This window comes from Tachypleus tridentatus, chromosome 3 (assembly GCF_004210375.1).
Source record: "Tachypleus tridentatus isolate NWPU-2018 chromosome 3, ASM421037v1, whole genome shotgun sequence".
NCBI lineage: Eukaryota > Metazoa > Arthropoda > Merostomata > Xiphosura > Limulidae > Tachypleus > Tachypleus tridentatus.
The window spans coordinates 32,376,858-32,394,513 of record NC_134827.1 but is presented as its reverse complement, the minus strand read 5'-3'; the positions used below and the strand labels follow the sequence as shown (position 1 = coordinate 32,394,513).

The 17,656-nt window shown below is 35.5% G+C and overlaps 1 protein-coding gene across 2 annotated transcripts in view; it reads left to right on the top strand.

Moving 5' to 3' along the window:
- Positions 1–10,297: 10,297 nt before the first annotated feature.
- The window catches only part of LOC143246642 (kinesin-like protein KIF13A), a 245,665-nt gene continuing 238,306 nt past the window's right edge, over positions 10,298–17,656 (top strand). For both annotated transcript variants that reach the window (XM_076493696.1, XM_076493695.1), the window contains exons 1-2: positions 10,298–10,584; positions 15,247–15,334. In XM_076493696.1, the coding sequence (XP_076349811.1) occupies positions 10,530–10,584; positions 15,247–15,334 (143 nt within the window). In that variant the 5' untranslated portion in view covers positions 10,298–10,529. The remainder of the gene's footprint in view (positions 10,585–15,246; positions 15,335–17,656) is intronic.

Below are 17,656 nucleotides of genomic sequence, written 5' to 3'. Positions count from 1 at the left end.
GAAGGCAGCTAGTCATCACCACCCACCGCCAACTCTTGAGCTACTCTTTTACCAACGTATAGTGGAATTGACCGTTACATTATAACGTTCCTACGGCTGAAAAGGGCGAGCGTGTTTGGTGCGAAGGGGAATCGAACCCACGGCCCTCGTATTACGAGTTGAGTGCCTTATCCACCTGGCTATGCCGAGCCTCTAGGTATTGTTTTATCATGCTTGTTTTGAATTTTGCGCAAAGCTATACGAGGGCTATCTACGCTATTATCATGTTATCTACCTTTGTTGACATACCATCAATATATGAAAAACACCTTCGCGTCATTAGGTATATCTTTCCCTTATTAACATTGTACATGATCACATTTGAAACTTACTGCTATGTTTTTATAAACTTCTTCGATAATCTCGAGATCATAGCTTCTGTTTCTAGCTACATGTTTCAAAAATTCTCTGATCTTACGTCGTGAGAACAGATTTTGGGTGCTCATAATACAAACTTGAAGAATATGGACAATTGTTGTAGTCATGAGTGACCCGATCTTTTATGAAACAGACCTTCTAAGAACCGACATTGAGGCTCATTGTCCCATTTAATTGTCACGTTTAGGAACTTTGACTGACCCAGTCTCCAGAATGAATCGGACAGCAGGACGAACTGATTTAAGTTGGCATTTTTTGCTTCTTTAACGCTTCAGTATCACTCTCCATCACCAAACACGTGTTATATTTACTGGAGCAACACTGGAAGTTTAACTCCAAAGTGTTTAATGAATTCGTTTTGAGATTAAAAAATAAATTGCTCAAGTGACAGAAGAGGCAAGGAAAACTCCATGAACAAAACACTCAAATGACAATGGAGACAGGGAGATCTCAGAGCTAAATAACTCACATAACAGTAGAGACAGGGGAGATATCACAGCTGAACAATCCATACAACAGTAGAAACAGGGGAGATCTCTAAGCTAAAGAACTCACATAACAGTAGAGACAGGGGAGGTCTCATAACCAAACAACCCACACAACAATTCAGACGGGAGAGATCTCATAGCTGGACAATCCACATAACAGTAGATACAGAGGAGATATCACAGCTGAACAATCCATATAACAGCAGAGACAGGGGAGGTCTCATAACCAAACAACTCACATAACAGTAGAGACAGGGGAGGTCTCATAGCCAAACAACCCACACAACAATTCAGACGGGGGAGATCTCATAGCTGAACAATCCACATAACAGTAGAGGCAGGGGAGATATCATAGCTAAACAACTCACGTAACAGTAGAGACAGGGGAGATATAGCTAAACAACCCACATAACAGTGGAGACGGGGGAAGATCTCATAATCAAACAACTCACATAACAGTAAAGACAGAGAATACCTCACAGCTAAACCACCCACATAACACGTAGAGTCAGGGGAGACCTCATAACCAAACTTTTAATCTTTGTAAAGAATGTATTCACTACTTTAAAACCCACACTTAAGGGCAAATATCATAATTTCACTCACCAGGGAAAATATCTTACTATCTAGTAATCCATTCTCAAAACAACCAAGTGCCTCTTCAACTGGTTCATTCGTGAACATCAGCACAGTGTTAAAAGAGCTAATTTATTAGTTGATTCCATATGTATTTCTGTGATTTTATTAACAAAATCAGATGAATGTTTTACAGCCTAGTAATGAATGTTGGTTAAGAAAAAACGATTTTGACACATGAACGTCGTCAGTGAATGATCATCTATTATCCATAATCAGACGAACTGAAGTGTCAGTCTCATGGATTTTTGGTAACAATAACATCCAGGTAAAATGTACCTCGAGGGAACAAGGTCCTTTCTTTCTTTCCGTGTCAAAATAATATAATCCGTAATGCAGTTTTCACTTTATTATCAACCAACAGAGTAGGACTTTTTGTTGTTGTTTTTTTACTTGCAGGTAAGAATAACCTTCCAACAATTCCTTAGTCTTAACTTTATAAACTCTTTTATCCAAAATTACAACTTTACCTCTTTTGTCTATTGTGGTAATTACAACAGTAACATTGCTTTTCAGAGAACCTAACTGTTCTTCCTCAACCTAACTGAAGATTAGGTTTAGAATTCTATTTTGATCATTCAATGGCTGCTTTTGTTCTCACTGTATGCTTCATCCCACCAATAGTAACTTATAATTTGTTTTTTTTAAAGATACTTCATTTGACGCAATAAAACCCTTTTTGAAAGAACAGTTGTTGTTAACCGATAGAAACGTAAGCCTTAACTTCATATTTCCATTCGTTCAAATTACACAACGTTATTAGATAATTTAATTATTTAAGGGTTCGAATGTAACTTATTTTGTGTATCATTTAAGGTTGGAATCTCATTATCAGGTTAACATGTCAAATTCTTTCCTTTTCTCATTGGTTAAGTTACACAGTTTATTTCTCGGTTTCACCTTGTTATTTGCTCTTATCGTTTCACTATTTAATCGATTAGAAGAATCCAACGTGTCCCGCAAGACAATACGAGTGTTTTTGGTTAATTTTTAAATGCAACTCGTATAATGTTTCTTTTGTTTTCTTCAATAACTGTCTTTAAGAATTTTAACATGGGTTTGTTGTATAATAAATTTCACATTTTGGTTTTAGATTTTTAGGTTGCATTTAATTTTAACACTGTCGGGAAGCTTAACGAACGAGTACAATTGAGTAACTTTGTTTTATTGTTGGTTTTTAAGTTAACTCTCTATACGAGTTTGGAGTAGTTTAAGACGTCCTAATCGTATATAGTAAATAATGCTGTGAAAAATAAAAGTCTTGCCACTCTGAAGCATAAATATATCATAAATATATCAGTGCCAACAATTTCGAAAAGGTCTCTCTGTATCAACGATTCTCTGGGGATACTTTTTCAACTTTGAACATGGACAAACGTTAAACGGATAAGTGGTAACTAAACAGAGGGAAGTTAGTAGAAACTTTGAAAAACGAAAATATTTATTGAACAGTGTTGATGACACTTGAATGGAAGAAGTGAAACAGTGGAACTTTGTTTTCCAAGCTCTTTGGTTGTGTTCATAGAAGAAATACTTGAATGGAAGAAGTGAAACAGTGGAACTTTGTTTTCCAAGCTCTTTGGTTGTGTTCATAGAAGAAATACTTGAATGGAAGAAGTGAAACAGTGGAACTTTGTTTTCCAAGCTCTTTGGTTGTGTTCATAGAAGAAATACTTGAATGGAAGAAGTGAAACAGTGGAACTTTGTTTTCCAAGCTCTTTGGTTGTGTTCATAGAAGAAATACTTGAATGGAAGAAGTGAAACAGTGGAACTTTGTTTTCCAAGCTCTTTGGTTGTGTTCATAGAAGAAATACTTGAATGGAAGAAGTGAAACAGTGGAACTTTGTTTTCCAAGCTCTTTGGTTGTGTTCATAGAAGAAATACTTGAATGGAAGAAGTGAAACAGTGGAACTTTGTTTTCCAAGCTCTTTGGTTGTGTTCATAGAAGAAATACTTGAATGGAAGAAGTGAAACAGTGGAACTTTGTTTTCCAAGCTCTTTGGTTGTGTTCATAGAAGAAATACTTGAATGGAAGAAGTGAAACAGTGGAACTTTGTTTTCCAAGCTCTTTGGTTGTGTTCATAGAAGAAATACTTGAATGGAAGAAGTGAAACAGTGGAACTTTGTTTTCCAAGCTCTTTGGTTGTGTTCATAGAAGAAATACTTGAATGGAAGAAGTGAAACAGTGGAACTTTGTTTTCAAGCTCTTTGGTTGTGTTCATAGAAGAAATACTTGAATGGAAGAAGTGAAACAGTGGAACTTTGTTTTCCAAGCTCTTTGGTTGTGTTCATAGAAGAAATACTTGAATGGAAGAAGTGAAACAGTGGAACTTTGTTTTCCAAGCTCTTTGGTTGTGTTCATAGAAGAAATACTTGAATGGAAGAAGTGAAACAGTGGAACTTTGTTTTCCAAGCTCTTTGGTTGTGTTCATAGAAGAAATACTTGAATGGAAGAAGTGAAACAGTGGAACTTTGTTTTCCAAGCTCTTTGGTTGTGTTCATAGAAGAAATGACATTGCAGGTGTAATGTATGTGGGTGTTGTTTTTTTTATAGCAAAGCCACATCGAGCTATCTGCTGAGTTCACCGAAGGGAATCAAACCCCTGATTTTAGTGATGTAAATCCGCAAACTTACCGCTGTCCCAGCAAGGGACAAATTATGTCAGTAAGAGGTAATGTAGGTACATTAGTTTTTAAATTATGACGGTAAGAGATAATGTAGGTACATTAGTTTTTAAATTATGACAGTAAGAGGTAATGTAGGTACATTAGTTATTAAATTATGTCAGTAAGAGATAATATAGGTACATAAGTTATTAAATTATGACAGTAAGAGGTAATGTAGGTACATTAGTTATTAAATTATGTCGGTAAGAGATAATATAGGTACATTAGTTATTAAATTATGACAGTAAGAGATAATGTAGGTACATTAGTTTTTAAATTATGACAGTAAGAGATAATGTAGGTACATTAGTTTTTAAATTATGACAGTAAGAGGTAATGTAGGTACATTAGTTATTAAATTATGTCAGTAAGAGATAATGTAGGTACATTAGTTATTAAATTATGACAGTAAGAGATAATGTAGGTACATTAGTTATTAAATTATGACAGTAAGAGATAATATAGGTACATAAGTTATTAAATTATGTCAGTAAGAGATAATATAGGTACATAAGTTATTAAATTATGTCGGTAAGAGATAATATAGGTACATAAGTTATTAAATTATGTCGGTAAGAGATAATATAGGTACATTAGTTATTAAATTATGACAGTAAGAGATAATATAGGTACATAAGTTATTAAATTATGTCAGTAAGAGATAATATAGGTACATAAGTTATTAAATTATGTCAGTAAGAGATAATATAGGTACATAAGTTATTAAATTATGTCGGTAAGAGATAATATAGGTACATAAGTTATTTACTCACTTTAACCATTATTCCTGATGATGATGGTGTGGAATGTCCCGAAAACATGTAGAGTAACTCTGTTTTAGTAAACCATGACGTCGTGTTATGTTATATTTTTAACAATATACATATGTACTAATACCGTTTAACATGTTAAAGAGGTATACGTATTCTAAGTTGATAACTGATGTCTAATTCTGTTAATTTACAGCTTGTACACTGAGAATTTACCTGAAGACGAAAGGTGGAAGACTTCGAAACGTCGTCCTCTACATTTGTGTCTCCATAACAGGCAGTTGCCGTCCATTCTGCAAAGTGTCATTGAGAATTTACCATATCGAAGAAATATATGTCGTTTAAGTTGATAACTGATGCCTGGTTATTGTACTATCGTTTAGGTTACAGCTCGTTCACTGAGAGTTTATCATGTTAAAGAAATATATGTCGTTTAAGTTGATAACTGATGCCTGGTTATTGTACTATCGCTTAGTTTACAGCTCGTTCACTGAGAGTTTAACATGTTAAAGAAATATATGTCGTTTAAGTTGATAACTGATGCCTGGTTATTGTACTATCGTTTAGTTTACAGCTCTTTCTCCCACAGTTTAACATGTTAAAGAAATATATGTCGTTTAAGTTGATAACTGATGCCTGGTTATTGTACTATCGTTTAGTTTACAGCTCTTTCACTGAGAGTTTATCACGTTAAATAGTCTTTTAGGTTGGCCATTATTGCTTGTTTAACGTTGTTTTGCACTGGGTAGTGAAGGTTCGACTCTCTGTCGTTTTTATAAATAAAATAATTCACATTATGCTTACAAAACTTCAGTTCCTCTGTTCAGTTAAACTAACTCCAAATTTGATACCTCTTAAATTGTATTGTGAATGAGAAAAATAAATCATTAACTTAAATATTCATGATCCCATCAAACATGCTCGCCCTTTCAGCCATGGGAGCGTTATAATGTTACGGTCAATCCCACTATTCGTTAGTGTAAGAGTAGCCCAAGAGTTGGCGGTGGGTGGTGATGACTAGCTGCCTTCCCTCTAGCCTTACACTGCTAAATTAGGGACGACTAGCGCAGATAGCCCTCGAGTAGCTTTGTGCGAAATTCAAAAACAAACAAACAAACAAGAATTCATGAAAGATTACCTGCAAGAGTTTCGTTATAAAAATATTTGATTTTCACTCATCAAAAACCAAGTATCCAAAGTTTGTACGATGTTTAAAAAGTGTTAGTAAGTTCTGTACGTACGATCTGTTTTTACTTTTTCAATGTTCTGAATTTAAAATAATTACTGAGGGCACTAAGTTTATTTGACATATTTAAATACCAAAAGTTTGCTTCATTGATGAAAATATACCGAAGGATACCCCACCCCAGGGATTCAAATGACGTCCAATTTCACCAGTAATTTGAGAGCAAGGCATTATAAGCCCCGATTCTTTTTTATCTAACGGTGAGAGCAGCCATGTCTCTACAAATTCCGCTTTGTATATATTAACGTAGTACACAAATACAGAGGTAGGTAAGAACCCAGATTTGAACCATACAAGATATACTGCAGGGTTAGACATACATTAGTAAGAAATAACTTTTAACAGCTTTAAAACGTACAATAGGTTAGATTTTATACAGAGTGCCTGCTGACAGTTAATCCATGTTAGTAAGAATAATCTACTAATTCCATATCCATTTCAGTGACTGCTTCTCCTGTTGTTGACCATGTTCAACGTGATATCTGACACCACACATTCCATTATAATTAACCAAAGATTCCATTTTAACTATCCTCTGGCATCTCAGATTTCATTGTAACTAGCTTTTAACATAACAGATTCCATAGTCAGTAGCTTTTGACATAAAAGATTCCATAGTCAGTAGCTTCTTATACCACAGATTCCATTATGAATAGCTCCTGACACCACAGATTCCATTATAAATAGCTCCTGACACCACAGATTTCATTATAAATAGCTCCTGACACCACAGATTCCATTATGAATAGCTCCTGACACAACAGATTCCATTATGAATAGCTCCTGACACAACAGATTCCATTATGAATAGCTCCTGACACCACAGATTCCATTATGAATAGCTCCTGACACCACAGATTCCATTATAAATAGCTCCTGACACCACAGATTCCATTATAAATAGCTCCTGACACCACAGATTCCATTATAAATAGCTCCTGACACCACAGATTTCATTATAAATAGCTCCTGACACCACAGATTCCATTATGAATAGCTCCTGACACCACAGATTCCATTATGAATAGCTCCTAACACAACAGATTCCATTATGAATAGCTCCTGACACCACAGATTCCATTATAAATAGCTCCTGACACCACAGATTCCATTATAAATAGCTCCTGACACCACAGATTCCATTATGAATAGCTCCTGACACCACAGATTCCATTATGAATAGCTCCTGACACCACAGATTCCATTATAAATAGCTCCTGACACCACAGATTCCATTATAAATAGCTCCTGACACCACAGATTCCATTATAAATAGCTCCTGACACCACAGATTCCATTATGAATAGCTCCTGACACCACAGATTCCATTATGAATAGCTCCTGACACAACAGATTCCATTATGAATAGCTCCTGACACAACAGATTCCATTATAAATAGCTCCTGACACAACAGATTCCATTATGAATAGCTCCTGACACCACAGATTCCACTATGAATAGCTCCTGACACAACAGATTCCATTATGAATAGCTCCTGACACCACAGATTTCATTACAAGTAGCTCCTGACACCACAGATTCCATTATAAATAGCTCCTGACACCACAGATTCCATTATGAATAGCTCCTGACACCACAGATTCCATTATGAATAGCTCCTGACACAACAGATTCCATTATGAATAGCTCCTGACACCACAGATTCCATTATAAATAGCTCCTGACACAACAGATTCCATTATGAATAGCTCCTGACACCACAGATTCCATTATGAATAGCTCCTGACACCACAGATTCCATTATAACTATTAATTCCTACAAAGGACGGTGAAGTCAGTCTCTGACCACACTTCTTAATTAACAACTTTACATAGACCTTCCACTTTACGAATACTGAGACAAAATAGCCTTGACATATATTTCATCCAATGGTTTTTCTGTGATTCGACCTTGACATGTATTTCATCCAGTGATGTTTCTGTGATTCGACCATCTTTTTATGAAAGCAGCATTATTTTTCAGCTGCGACAGGAGATTAATAACCTTTAGTTAAGTTAAAATCCTTGTTCATCACCTTGCTAACGGTATTAACGCATCTACCAGATGATTATTTAGTTAAAACACTGTATTTTAACCACAGTTCTCACTTTGTAACTAAGAACACTGGTCTGAATTAGCTTAATGTTTCGAGTTTGGAACCCATTATTGGTTTAAACTTTGCTGTGTAAGGAATCTGAAGACTTTTTTCAATGAAATGTTGTGAATTGTGGCTCTACATCATTTAACAGCCTCGTCATACGAATACTTCCTTCCTTGGATAGGGCTTGTACAACACATCCAGACCATCACCCGTGGTGGCATTGCACTGTCTAGTTATTTGACACTACGCATACACTTTATTACATAAGTTGGGGCGTTGATTCGTATTATTACTCGAACACACTATCACACCAGTATGTGTTTTAATTGTGAACAGTTATAAACTACACATGGTCGTTCACGATCTTTTGTGACTCTTTGAATCTCCAGTCACTTTTCTCCCAACGATCCTTACAGTCTGTTTGTTCGTTTGTTTTTGAATTTCGTGCAAAGCCACACGAGGGCCATCTGCGCTAGCCGTCCCTAATTTAGCAGCGTAAGACTAGACGGAAGGTAGCTAGTTGTCACCACCCACCGCCAATTCTTGGGCTACTCTTTTACCAACGATTAACCGTCAGTCACATTATAACGCCTCCACGGCTGAAAGGGCAAGCATGTTTGGTGCGACTGGGATTCAAACCCGTAACCCTCAGATTACAAGTCGAACGCCTTAAACGACCTGGTCATATCGGGCCGCTATAGTTTGCGAATATAAGAGTCACAAGCTCTGGCTATTTGGTAGCAATCTACTGAAAACTATCATCTTATGAGAGGTTTACAGTACAGAACCTTTCAGCGATAAAATCTCCTATCTCACGATTATAATAGTATGCAGGGCACAATACTTCAGCGTTTCGAAAACAAAGGAAGAGAGATATTTGTGACGATGAACCGAACCGTTAAAGCAATGATGAAAGAAGTTGCTCCACGACTAGTTACAAGTTGAACACTGCAGAAAATGAATAATTTCTAAACAGAGGTGACGCAAGAACACAGAGATCATTCTAAGAGCTTCCTTTGAAACTGTAAACAGTTTTGCTCCCCAGTGGCACAGCGGTATATTTACGAACTTATATTGGTAGAAATCAGGTTTCGATACCCGTGGTGGGCAGAGTACAGATAGCCTATTGTGCAGCTTTGTTCTTAGTAATAAAAAACAACAATTAACAAGTTAAATCGCAAAGTTTAGGTCTACAAAAGTGACACAAAAATTGTCTTCGTCTTTGGAAGAATCCAAAGCACATAGCTAAATGAAAGGACAGCTGTGGAAAGCTGCACGAACAGTATCTGACATGTAACAAAGCTTCTCAAGGGATCATCTTAAAATTAACAAAATACAAGATGATATGCTAACAAACATTCCTGCTTAGTTAATAAATTTATTTTACAATTATTTTTAGCCTGTTAAATATTTGAAAGTTAGATCACTTTTATTCGAATTATAATTGAAACAATTATTAAATTATTATGGAAATGACGTATATGTGAAAATCCATAACAATTTCAGAGTAAACTCGGTCATGAGACATCGATTTTTCAAGGAAATAAGTTTATTTGGAAATGTTTCTTGTAAAAGTATCTGGCTAAATTGTTATCGAGGTTGAGTTATACAACTACTATTTTTAAAATTAGAAAAAAAAATTGTGTTAGTACTATAATTGTTTAACTCGAAAATTAGCTATTCACTTATTACGCGACACCTAACTGGTATATTGCTGTCGATCCTTGCCCGTTTTTGTGCATGATTAAGTGACGGAAAAATAAAAGTGTGTTTGGACAGTACGTACTAGGAAAGTAAAGTTAAAATCGCAAATAATAGTTTGTAGAATAATCGAGAAACTAAAAACTAACGATTAAACAAGTAAAATTACATATAAGCATTAAAGCAGTCAAAGATTATTTAAAATCACATATATACGTAAAAGTTACTTTTAACCACTAGATGGCGCAATGCTCCAAATGCCAGTTTGAGTCACGTAACTTGGCTGGGCAAGTTGTTCCGTTCCTACTCTTATTTTAATGATGTCATGGCCAGCATCCAACATGGCGCCAGAGGGATGAGGAAGAGATAGAAACTGCAGTTCCTATAACTTTACTTCTTGTCCCTAGGGCAACTAGGCCTGATATGACAAAACTTATAGCAGTAGACTAACTAGTTTACCTTGTGCTTTGGACTCAAGTGGCAACTAAAAAGTGTAATAACATGACAACAGACAAAGTAAAAGTAGCCGTACGAGTGCGTCCTCTCAGCCGTCGGGGTAAGTGACAGGCTTTGGGTTCAGAAAGTTAAACTATAATATACCAACGTAGTCTACAATTACATTAGTTCTGTATATAACCGGCACTTAAACTTAGTTATTTTTACTTTATTTTTTAAAAAAAGATATTTCCACTCGATTTATCAAGATTTTTTTGCTTTTTTAATTTTATGGAATTTAAGTAAGGAAGCATTTGGCCTGTAAAAAAAATATTCTTAAATTTACAGTTGTATCGACTGTTGTAATCTAAGTCTTGTGGTCATATGGTGTGGATAAAGCAATAAAGGCTGAACTTTAAACTTAATTAAGGTGCTATTTTACTTTCATATGGAATATTGATTTGTATACATAAGTTCTGATAACATACGAACACTATTTAATGTTTAGTAAACAAAAACAACAAACGAATAAATAGTTCCTGTTGAATGTTTAATAATTTATTTAGTGATCTCACACAATTTATTAAAACTGTCACAAATGAATAAACGTTAGGCCTACTTTTATTCAGGCAATTTTATTTAATGTGTTAGCATTGAACGTTGTTACATATATTAATTATACACTTGTTTCTTCTGGAGGGTGAAAATTATTATTCATTATATTTATTACTTTCATTTGTAATTTTTGAAGGTTATGATAATTTTTGTGACTCCAGTCACTAGGTAGACCAAATTTGTTAAACTTTATTGGGAAAGCAACATTATTTTTATCGTTTAATTACAAAGTGTTTTAAAAAATGAAAAAAATTGCCTTCACAGATAAATGTTGAACAACATATGGATTTAGACATTCTAATTTCTTAACAACAAATGTGTAAATATAAAACAATTTATCTTAAGTGTTCTGTTCATTTCCTTGTAAAGACGAGTAAATATTTACCCAAATTTGTTCCGGACCTTACCAGTCAATCAAGTGACAATTTTAAAGTAGTGTCATAGTTATCTATAATAAGACAATTAATTAATTAATCATACAACATTTAAAGCTACAGATCGAGTTTTTAGTAGTTTACTGTTGATGTTACATACAGTCCAAGTTCGTGTGTTGCATGGTCAAGTAGGTTTATGGCTGTTAAATGTGATGCAGTAATCCAAGTTTGTGTGTCGCATGACTAACTGGGTTTGTAGTTATTAACAGTAGTGATGCAGTCGATGTATGTGTGCCATATCACTAGTGGTGTTTCTAGTTGTTTAATACACAGAGTCTTAAAGTTTCGAATGTTCCCTTGTCGTCCGTAATGCTATTTATTTCTAAAACTTTTTCACACCACGTGATCTGACGGTTCGTAATGGGTAGCAACGATTTCACACAAAAATTCTTATTAACTAACTTACTTTTTAGATGGATAACTGTATCTGTACGGAACAAGGTTAAATTTTATATTAGTTGTTTTACAGTGAATAACTAATGTTAACTCTACTTTCCATGTTTGATTGCCACCTTACTGGCTGGTGTTTCCTATGATTCATCAGTGATGTTATTTTCTTAGTTAGAATGCCGTTTGATTGTGTAACTTTCCAGTGGTAACATTGACACTGTAGTCCAAATCTGAGTGCTATATGATTGGTTTAATTATTCTTTAGAGGAAAACAATAGCCCTAGAATCTAACTTTGAATGTCCTTCGATTGATGAGAGTTTTAAAACAGTAATACTGATTACACAGTTCAAATCTGAATGCTGTACAATCGATTTGATTACTTTCTGATGGGTAGCTGTGACTTTAAATATAACGCTTCAATGTCGTTTGGTTGACTCGCTTTTCCATGAATAATGGTCATTTTGTAATCGACGTTTCTATGCTATGCATGTGAGTTCCAGAGGTAAAATAAAAGTGTACTTGCCTACACTCCTACCTTATGAGTCACACTGTTAAAGGTACTGTTCTATAGAATATAGGCCTATATGTAGAAAATAATATTTAATAGCCTTATGGGATTTTCCATTATAAGGTGAATGTTGTATTATTAACGTAGTCTACCTAAGTTGGGAATGTGTTAGATAACGTGGATTAGACTAACTTACTCTGACTCCAAGCATGTGTCAGATTAAAATATGGCTCATTCAACTTGGTATTTGGTCAAACTTCAATTCAAACATCAGTCACGTCTCATGTAACTTATAACTGAACTGTTACGATTTGTTTCTAAAGTATAACTGGGAAGATGCGATGTCCAGGGTGGGGGCTTTGAACCTCCTAAATACGAATTATTTTACCAAGTAGTCCTGAGTTAAATGTTGTTTAATATCGATGTTTATTTACAGAGTAGTCCTGAGTTAAATGTTGTTTAATATCGATGTTTATTTACAGAGTAGTCCTGAGTTAGATGTTGTTTAATATCGATGTTTCTTTACCGAGTAGTCCTGAGTTAGATGTTGTTTAATATCGATGTTTCTTTACCGAGTAGTCCTGAGTTAAATGTTGTTTAATATCGATGTTTCTTTACCGAGTAGTCCTGAGTTAGATGTTGTTTAATATCGATGTTTCTTTACCGAGTAGTCCTGAGTTAGATGTTGTTTAATATCGATGTTTCTTTACCGAGTAGTCCTGAGTTAGATGTTGTTTAATATCGATGTTTCTTTACCGAGTAGTCCTGAGTTAGATGTTGTTTAATATCGATGTTTATTTACAGAGTAGTCCTGAGTTAGATGTTGTTTAATATCGATGTTTCTTTACCGAGTAGTCCTGAGTTAGATGTTGTTTAATATCGATGTTTCTTTACCGAGTAGTCCTGAGTTAGATGTTGTTTAATATCGATGTTTATTTACCGAGTAGTCCTGAGTTAGATGTTGTTTAATATCGATGTTTCTTTACCGAGTAGTCCTGAGTTAGATGTTGTTTAATATCGATGTTTCTTTACCGAGTAGTCCTGAGTTAAATGTTGTTTAATATCGATGTTTCTTTACCGAGTAGTCCTGAGTTAGATGTTGTTTAATATCGATGTTTCTTTACCGAGTAGTCCTGAGTTAGATGTTGTTTAATATCGATGTTTCTTTACCGAGTAGTCCTGAGTTAGATGTTGTTTAATATCGATGTTTCTTTACCGAGTAGTCCTGAGTTAGATGTTGTTTAATATCGATGTTTCTTTACCGAGTAGTCCTGAGTTAGATGTTGTTTAATATCGATGTTTCTTTACCGAGTAGTCCTGAGTTAGATGTTGTTTAATGTCGATGTTTCTTTACCGAGTAGTCCTGAGTTAGATGTTGTTTAATATCGATGTTTCTTTACCGAGTAGTCCTGAGTTAGATGTTGTTTAATATCGATGTTTCTTTACCGAGTAGTCCTGAGTTAGATGTTGTTTAATATCGATGTTTCTTTACCGAGTAGTCCTGAGTTAGATGTTGTTTAATATCGATGTTTCTTTACCGAGTAGTCCTGAGTTAGATGTTGTTTAATATCGATGTTTCTTTACCGAGTAGTCCTGAGTTAGATGTTGTTTAATATCGATGTTTCTTTACCGAGTAGTCCTGAGTTAGATGTTGTTTAATATCGATGTTTCTTTACCGAGTAGTCCTGAGTTAGATGTTGTTTAATATCGATGTTTCTTTACCGAGTAGTCCTGAGTTAGATGTTGTTTAATATCGATGTTTCTTTACCGAGTAGTCCTGAGTTAGATGTTGTTTAATATCGATGTTTCTTTACCGAGTAGTCCTGAGTTAGATGTTGTTTAATATCGATGTTTCTTTACCGAGTAGTCCTGAGTTAAATGTTGTTTAATATCGATGTTTCTTTACCGAGTAGTCCTGAGTTAAATGTTGTTTAATATCGATGTTTCTTTACCGAGTAATCATGAGTTAGATGTTGTTTAATATCGATGTTTCTTTACCGAGTAATCCTGCATTAGATGTTGTTTAATATCGATGTTTCTTTACCGAGTTGTCCTGAGTTAAATGTTGTTTAATATCGATGTTTCTTTACCGAGTAGTCCTGAGTTAGATGTTGTTTAATATCGATGTTTTTTACCGAGTAGTCCTGAGTTAGATGTTGTTTAATGTCGATGTTTTTTTACCGAGTAGTCCTGAGTTAGATGTTGTTTAATGTCGATGTTTTTTTACCGAGTAGTCCTGAGTTAGATGTTGTTTAATATCGATGTTTCTTTAAACTGTTTGAATGACTAGCATTTTGTTTCTTTGTAGAACAAAACCACATTAAGTTATTTGTCCACCACAGGGAATCGAACCACGTTTCTTACACACTTTTGCGTAAATAAATATATCTGTGTGTGTGTAATGTTGGTATATATATATATATGAGTGTATGATGTCCAGTTCCCTGAAGGGAAGCCGAAGGCTGCTTGGAGGGGGTACTTGCTTTAACCACTCGCACTACTATACAATAGTGTGTTGTCTGTCACTGAGCCAGTAGACACTCAAATGACGTCACAGAAGGGACGCTTAAAGTTACAATTTGTATTGTCGTGATGGTAGTAAAACGTGCTCGTGACTCTGTGGGCTAGAACACAGCGTGACATATGAACTTGGAAAGCGAGAAATAAAAATATATGTAATTATTAATTTTAGCTTCCTTTACTCTTCAAACTAAATCGTTTCTTGTACAGGTAGTGTGTATATATATATATATATATATATATATATATGTGCGTGTGTATGTGGCTGTAAGTAATGTTTATACATAGTGTTAAAATAAATGTTTTCGATTTCAGAGATTGAATTGGGAACCCAATGTATCGTAGCCATGAAGGGGTGTCAGACAGTTGTTTACCACCCACATTCAGCTAATAAAGATCATGGGTGAGTCGCTTCGTTTTTGTTTTTTTTGTCAACTACATGACTGTTTTTCACTATCAAGTTTTACTTTAAGGTTTGTTTTTCTTTCGTTTCAACTACATAACTATAATCGCTAACACAGGTTCGTGTTTAAAATGACGTGTTTATTTTAAAGTGGTTGGAAAGTGTGCAAATTTATTTACAACTTTCCAAAGAGACTATAAATTTTAGTTTTATACAAACTTTGAAAACACTTACACGTACATAGAAATTGGTATCATCGTGTAGGAGCAGTAACGGAATGTTAATATATTTTTGGTTTATATTGTTCAACGTTTTGTCGAATACGTTTCTAGGATATTTGTTTTTGAATTTCGTGCAAAGCTACACGAGGGCTATCTGCGTTAGCTGTCCCTAGTTTTGCAGTGTAAGACTAGAGGGAAGGCAGCTAGTCATCGCCACCCACCGCCAACGCTTGGGTTACTCTTTTACCAACGAATAGTGGGATTGACCGTGAAATTATAACGCCCCCACAGCTGAAAGGGCGAGCATGTTTGGTGTGACGGGGATTCGAACGCGCAACCCTCAGATTACGAGTCGAGTGCCTTAACAACCTGGCCATGCCGGGTCCGCGGAGTTAAATAGATAAACAAAGAAACATACAGCAAAAATATTATAGTCTATGTTATTTATTGTTTGTTGAAAACTGATAGAAGAAACTGAAAGACAGTGGCCGTATAGACTGTGTGTCCAACATAATCCCGGACAGACGAGTATTTTAGGGGTGACACGTAAAACCACAGGTTTGACCCGTCTCGAATCGACTGGCACAAGACACAACGAAATTTTACACAATTCGCAAGAGAGTCTCGGTCGTGTTTCACATTTTCAACACTTTATTTGGTAAATCGAATGTCTGCAATATGAACAATTGTGGTGATAGTTTGCAAGTGCTGACGAATTGATTTCTCGTGCTTGTCGCTGAAAGTCACCACGTTCTACACAGTACAGCGAACTGGTGCACGTTTCTCATCGATCCCTTTGTAATGCAGGTCTTCGATCGTTTCTCCTCCGCTACTTGGTCAGTCATTCTAGAAGGTTAACATTGCTTTGGCTGGACCACCAATATAGTGTCTTTTGTTGCCGAATCATAATTATATTACTGCCACTGAAAGAGTGTTAAAGTGCAACAAACAAACAGCGTCAGCGAGGATTTCGCATTTGTCGTGTTCTCCTTGAGAAGTTATTGCATACAAAAGAACAAAACAAAAAATGGATCGGCCTCACCGATTTGCAACCATGAGTTATTTCTTTGTGGACGAATTCTAGTTAGATTATTTTCACTAACGATTATCAGATAAAAGGTTAAAAAACAAAAAAAAATGTGGTCTTCATTTGTTGTGTCAACTCGAGAAAGTATGGGAGAAATTTGGTCATTATTTGTCCAGTTTTACTCGAGAAAGTACGGGAGAAGTTTGGTCCTTATTTGTCCAGTTCTACTCGAGAAAGTATGGGAGAAGTTTGATCCTTATTTGTCCAGTTTTACTCGAGAAAGTACGGGAGAAGTTTGGTTTTTATTTGTCCAGTTCTACTCGAGAAAGTATGGGAGAAGTTTGGTCCTTATTTGTCCAGTTTTACTCGAGAAAGTATGGGAGAAGTTTGGTCCTTATTTGTCCAGTTTTACTCGAGAAAGTACGGGAGAAGTTTGGTCCTTATTTGTCCAGTTCTACTCGAGAAAGTACGGGAGAAGTTTGGTCCTTATTTGTCCAGTTTTACTCGAGAAAGTACGGGAGAAGTTTGGTCCTTATTTGTCCAGTTCTACTCGAGAAAGTACGGGAAAAGTTTGGTCCTTATTTGTCCAGTTCTACTCGAGAAAGTACGGGAGAAGTTTGGTTTTTATTTGTCCAGTTCTACTCGAGAAAGTACGGGAGAAGTTTGGTTTTTATTTGTCCAGTTCTACTCGAGAAAGTACGGGAGAAGTTTGGTCCTTATTTGTCCAGTTTTACTCGAGAAAGTACGGGAGAAGTTTGGTTTTTATTTGTCCAGTTCTACTCGAGAAAGTATGGGAGAAGTTTGGTCCTTATTTGTCCAGTTTTACTCGAGAAAGTACGGGAGAAGTTTGGTCCTTATTTGTCCAGTTTTACTCGAGAAAGTACGGGAGAAGTTTGGTCCTTATTTGTCCAGTTTTACTCGAGAAAGTACGGGAGAAGTTTGGTCCTTATTTGTCCAGTTTTACTCGAGAAAGTACGGGAGAAGTTTGGTCCTTATTTGTCCAGTTCTACTCGAGAAAGTACGGGAGATGTTTGGTCCTTATTTGTCCAGTTTTACTCGAGAAAGTACGGGAGA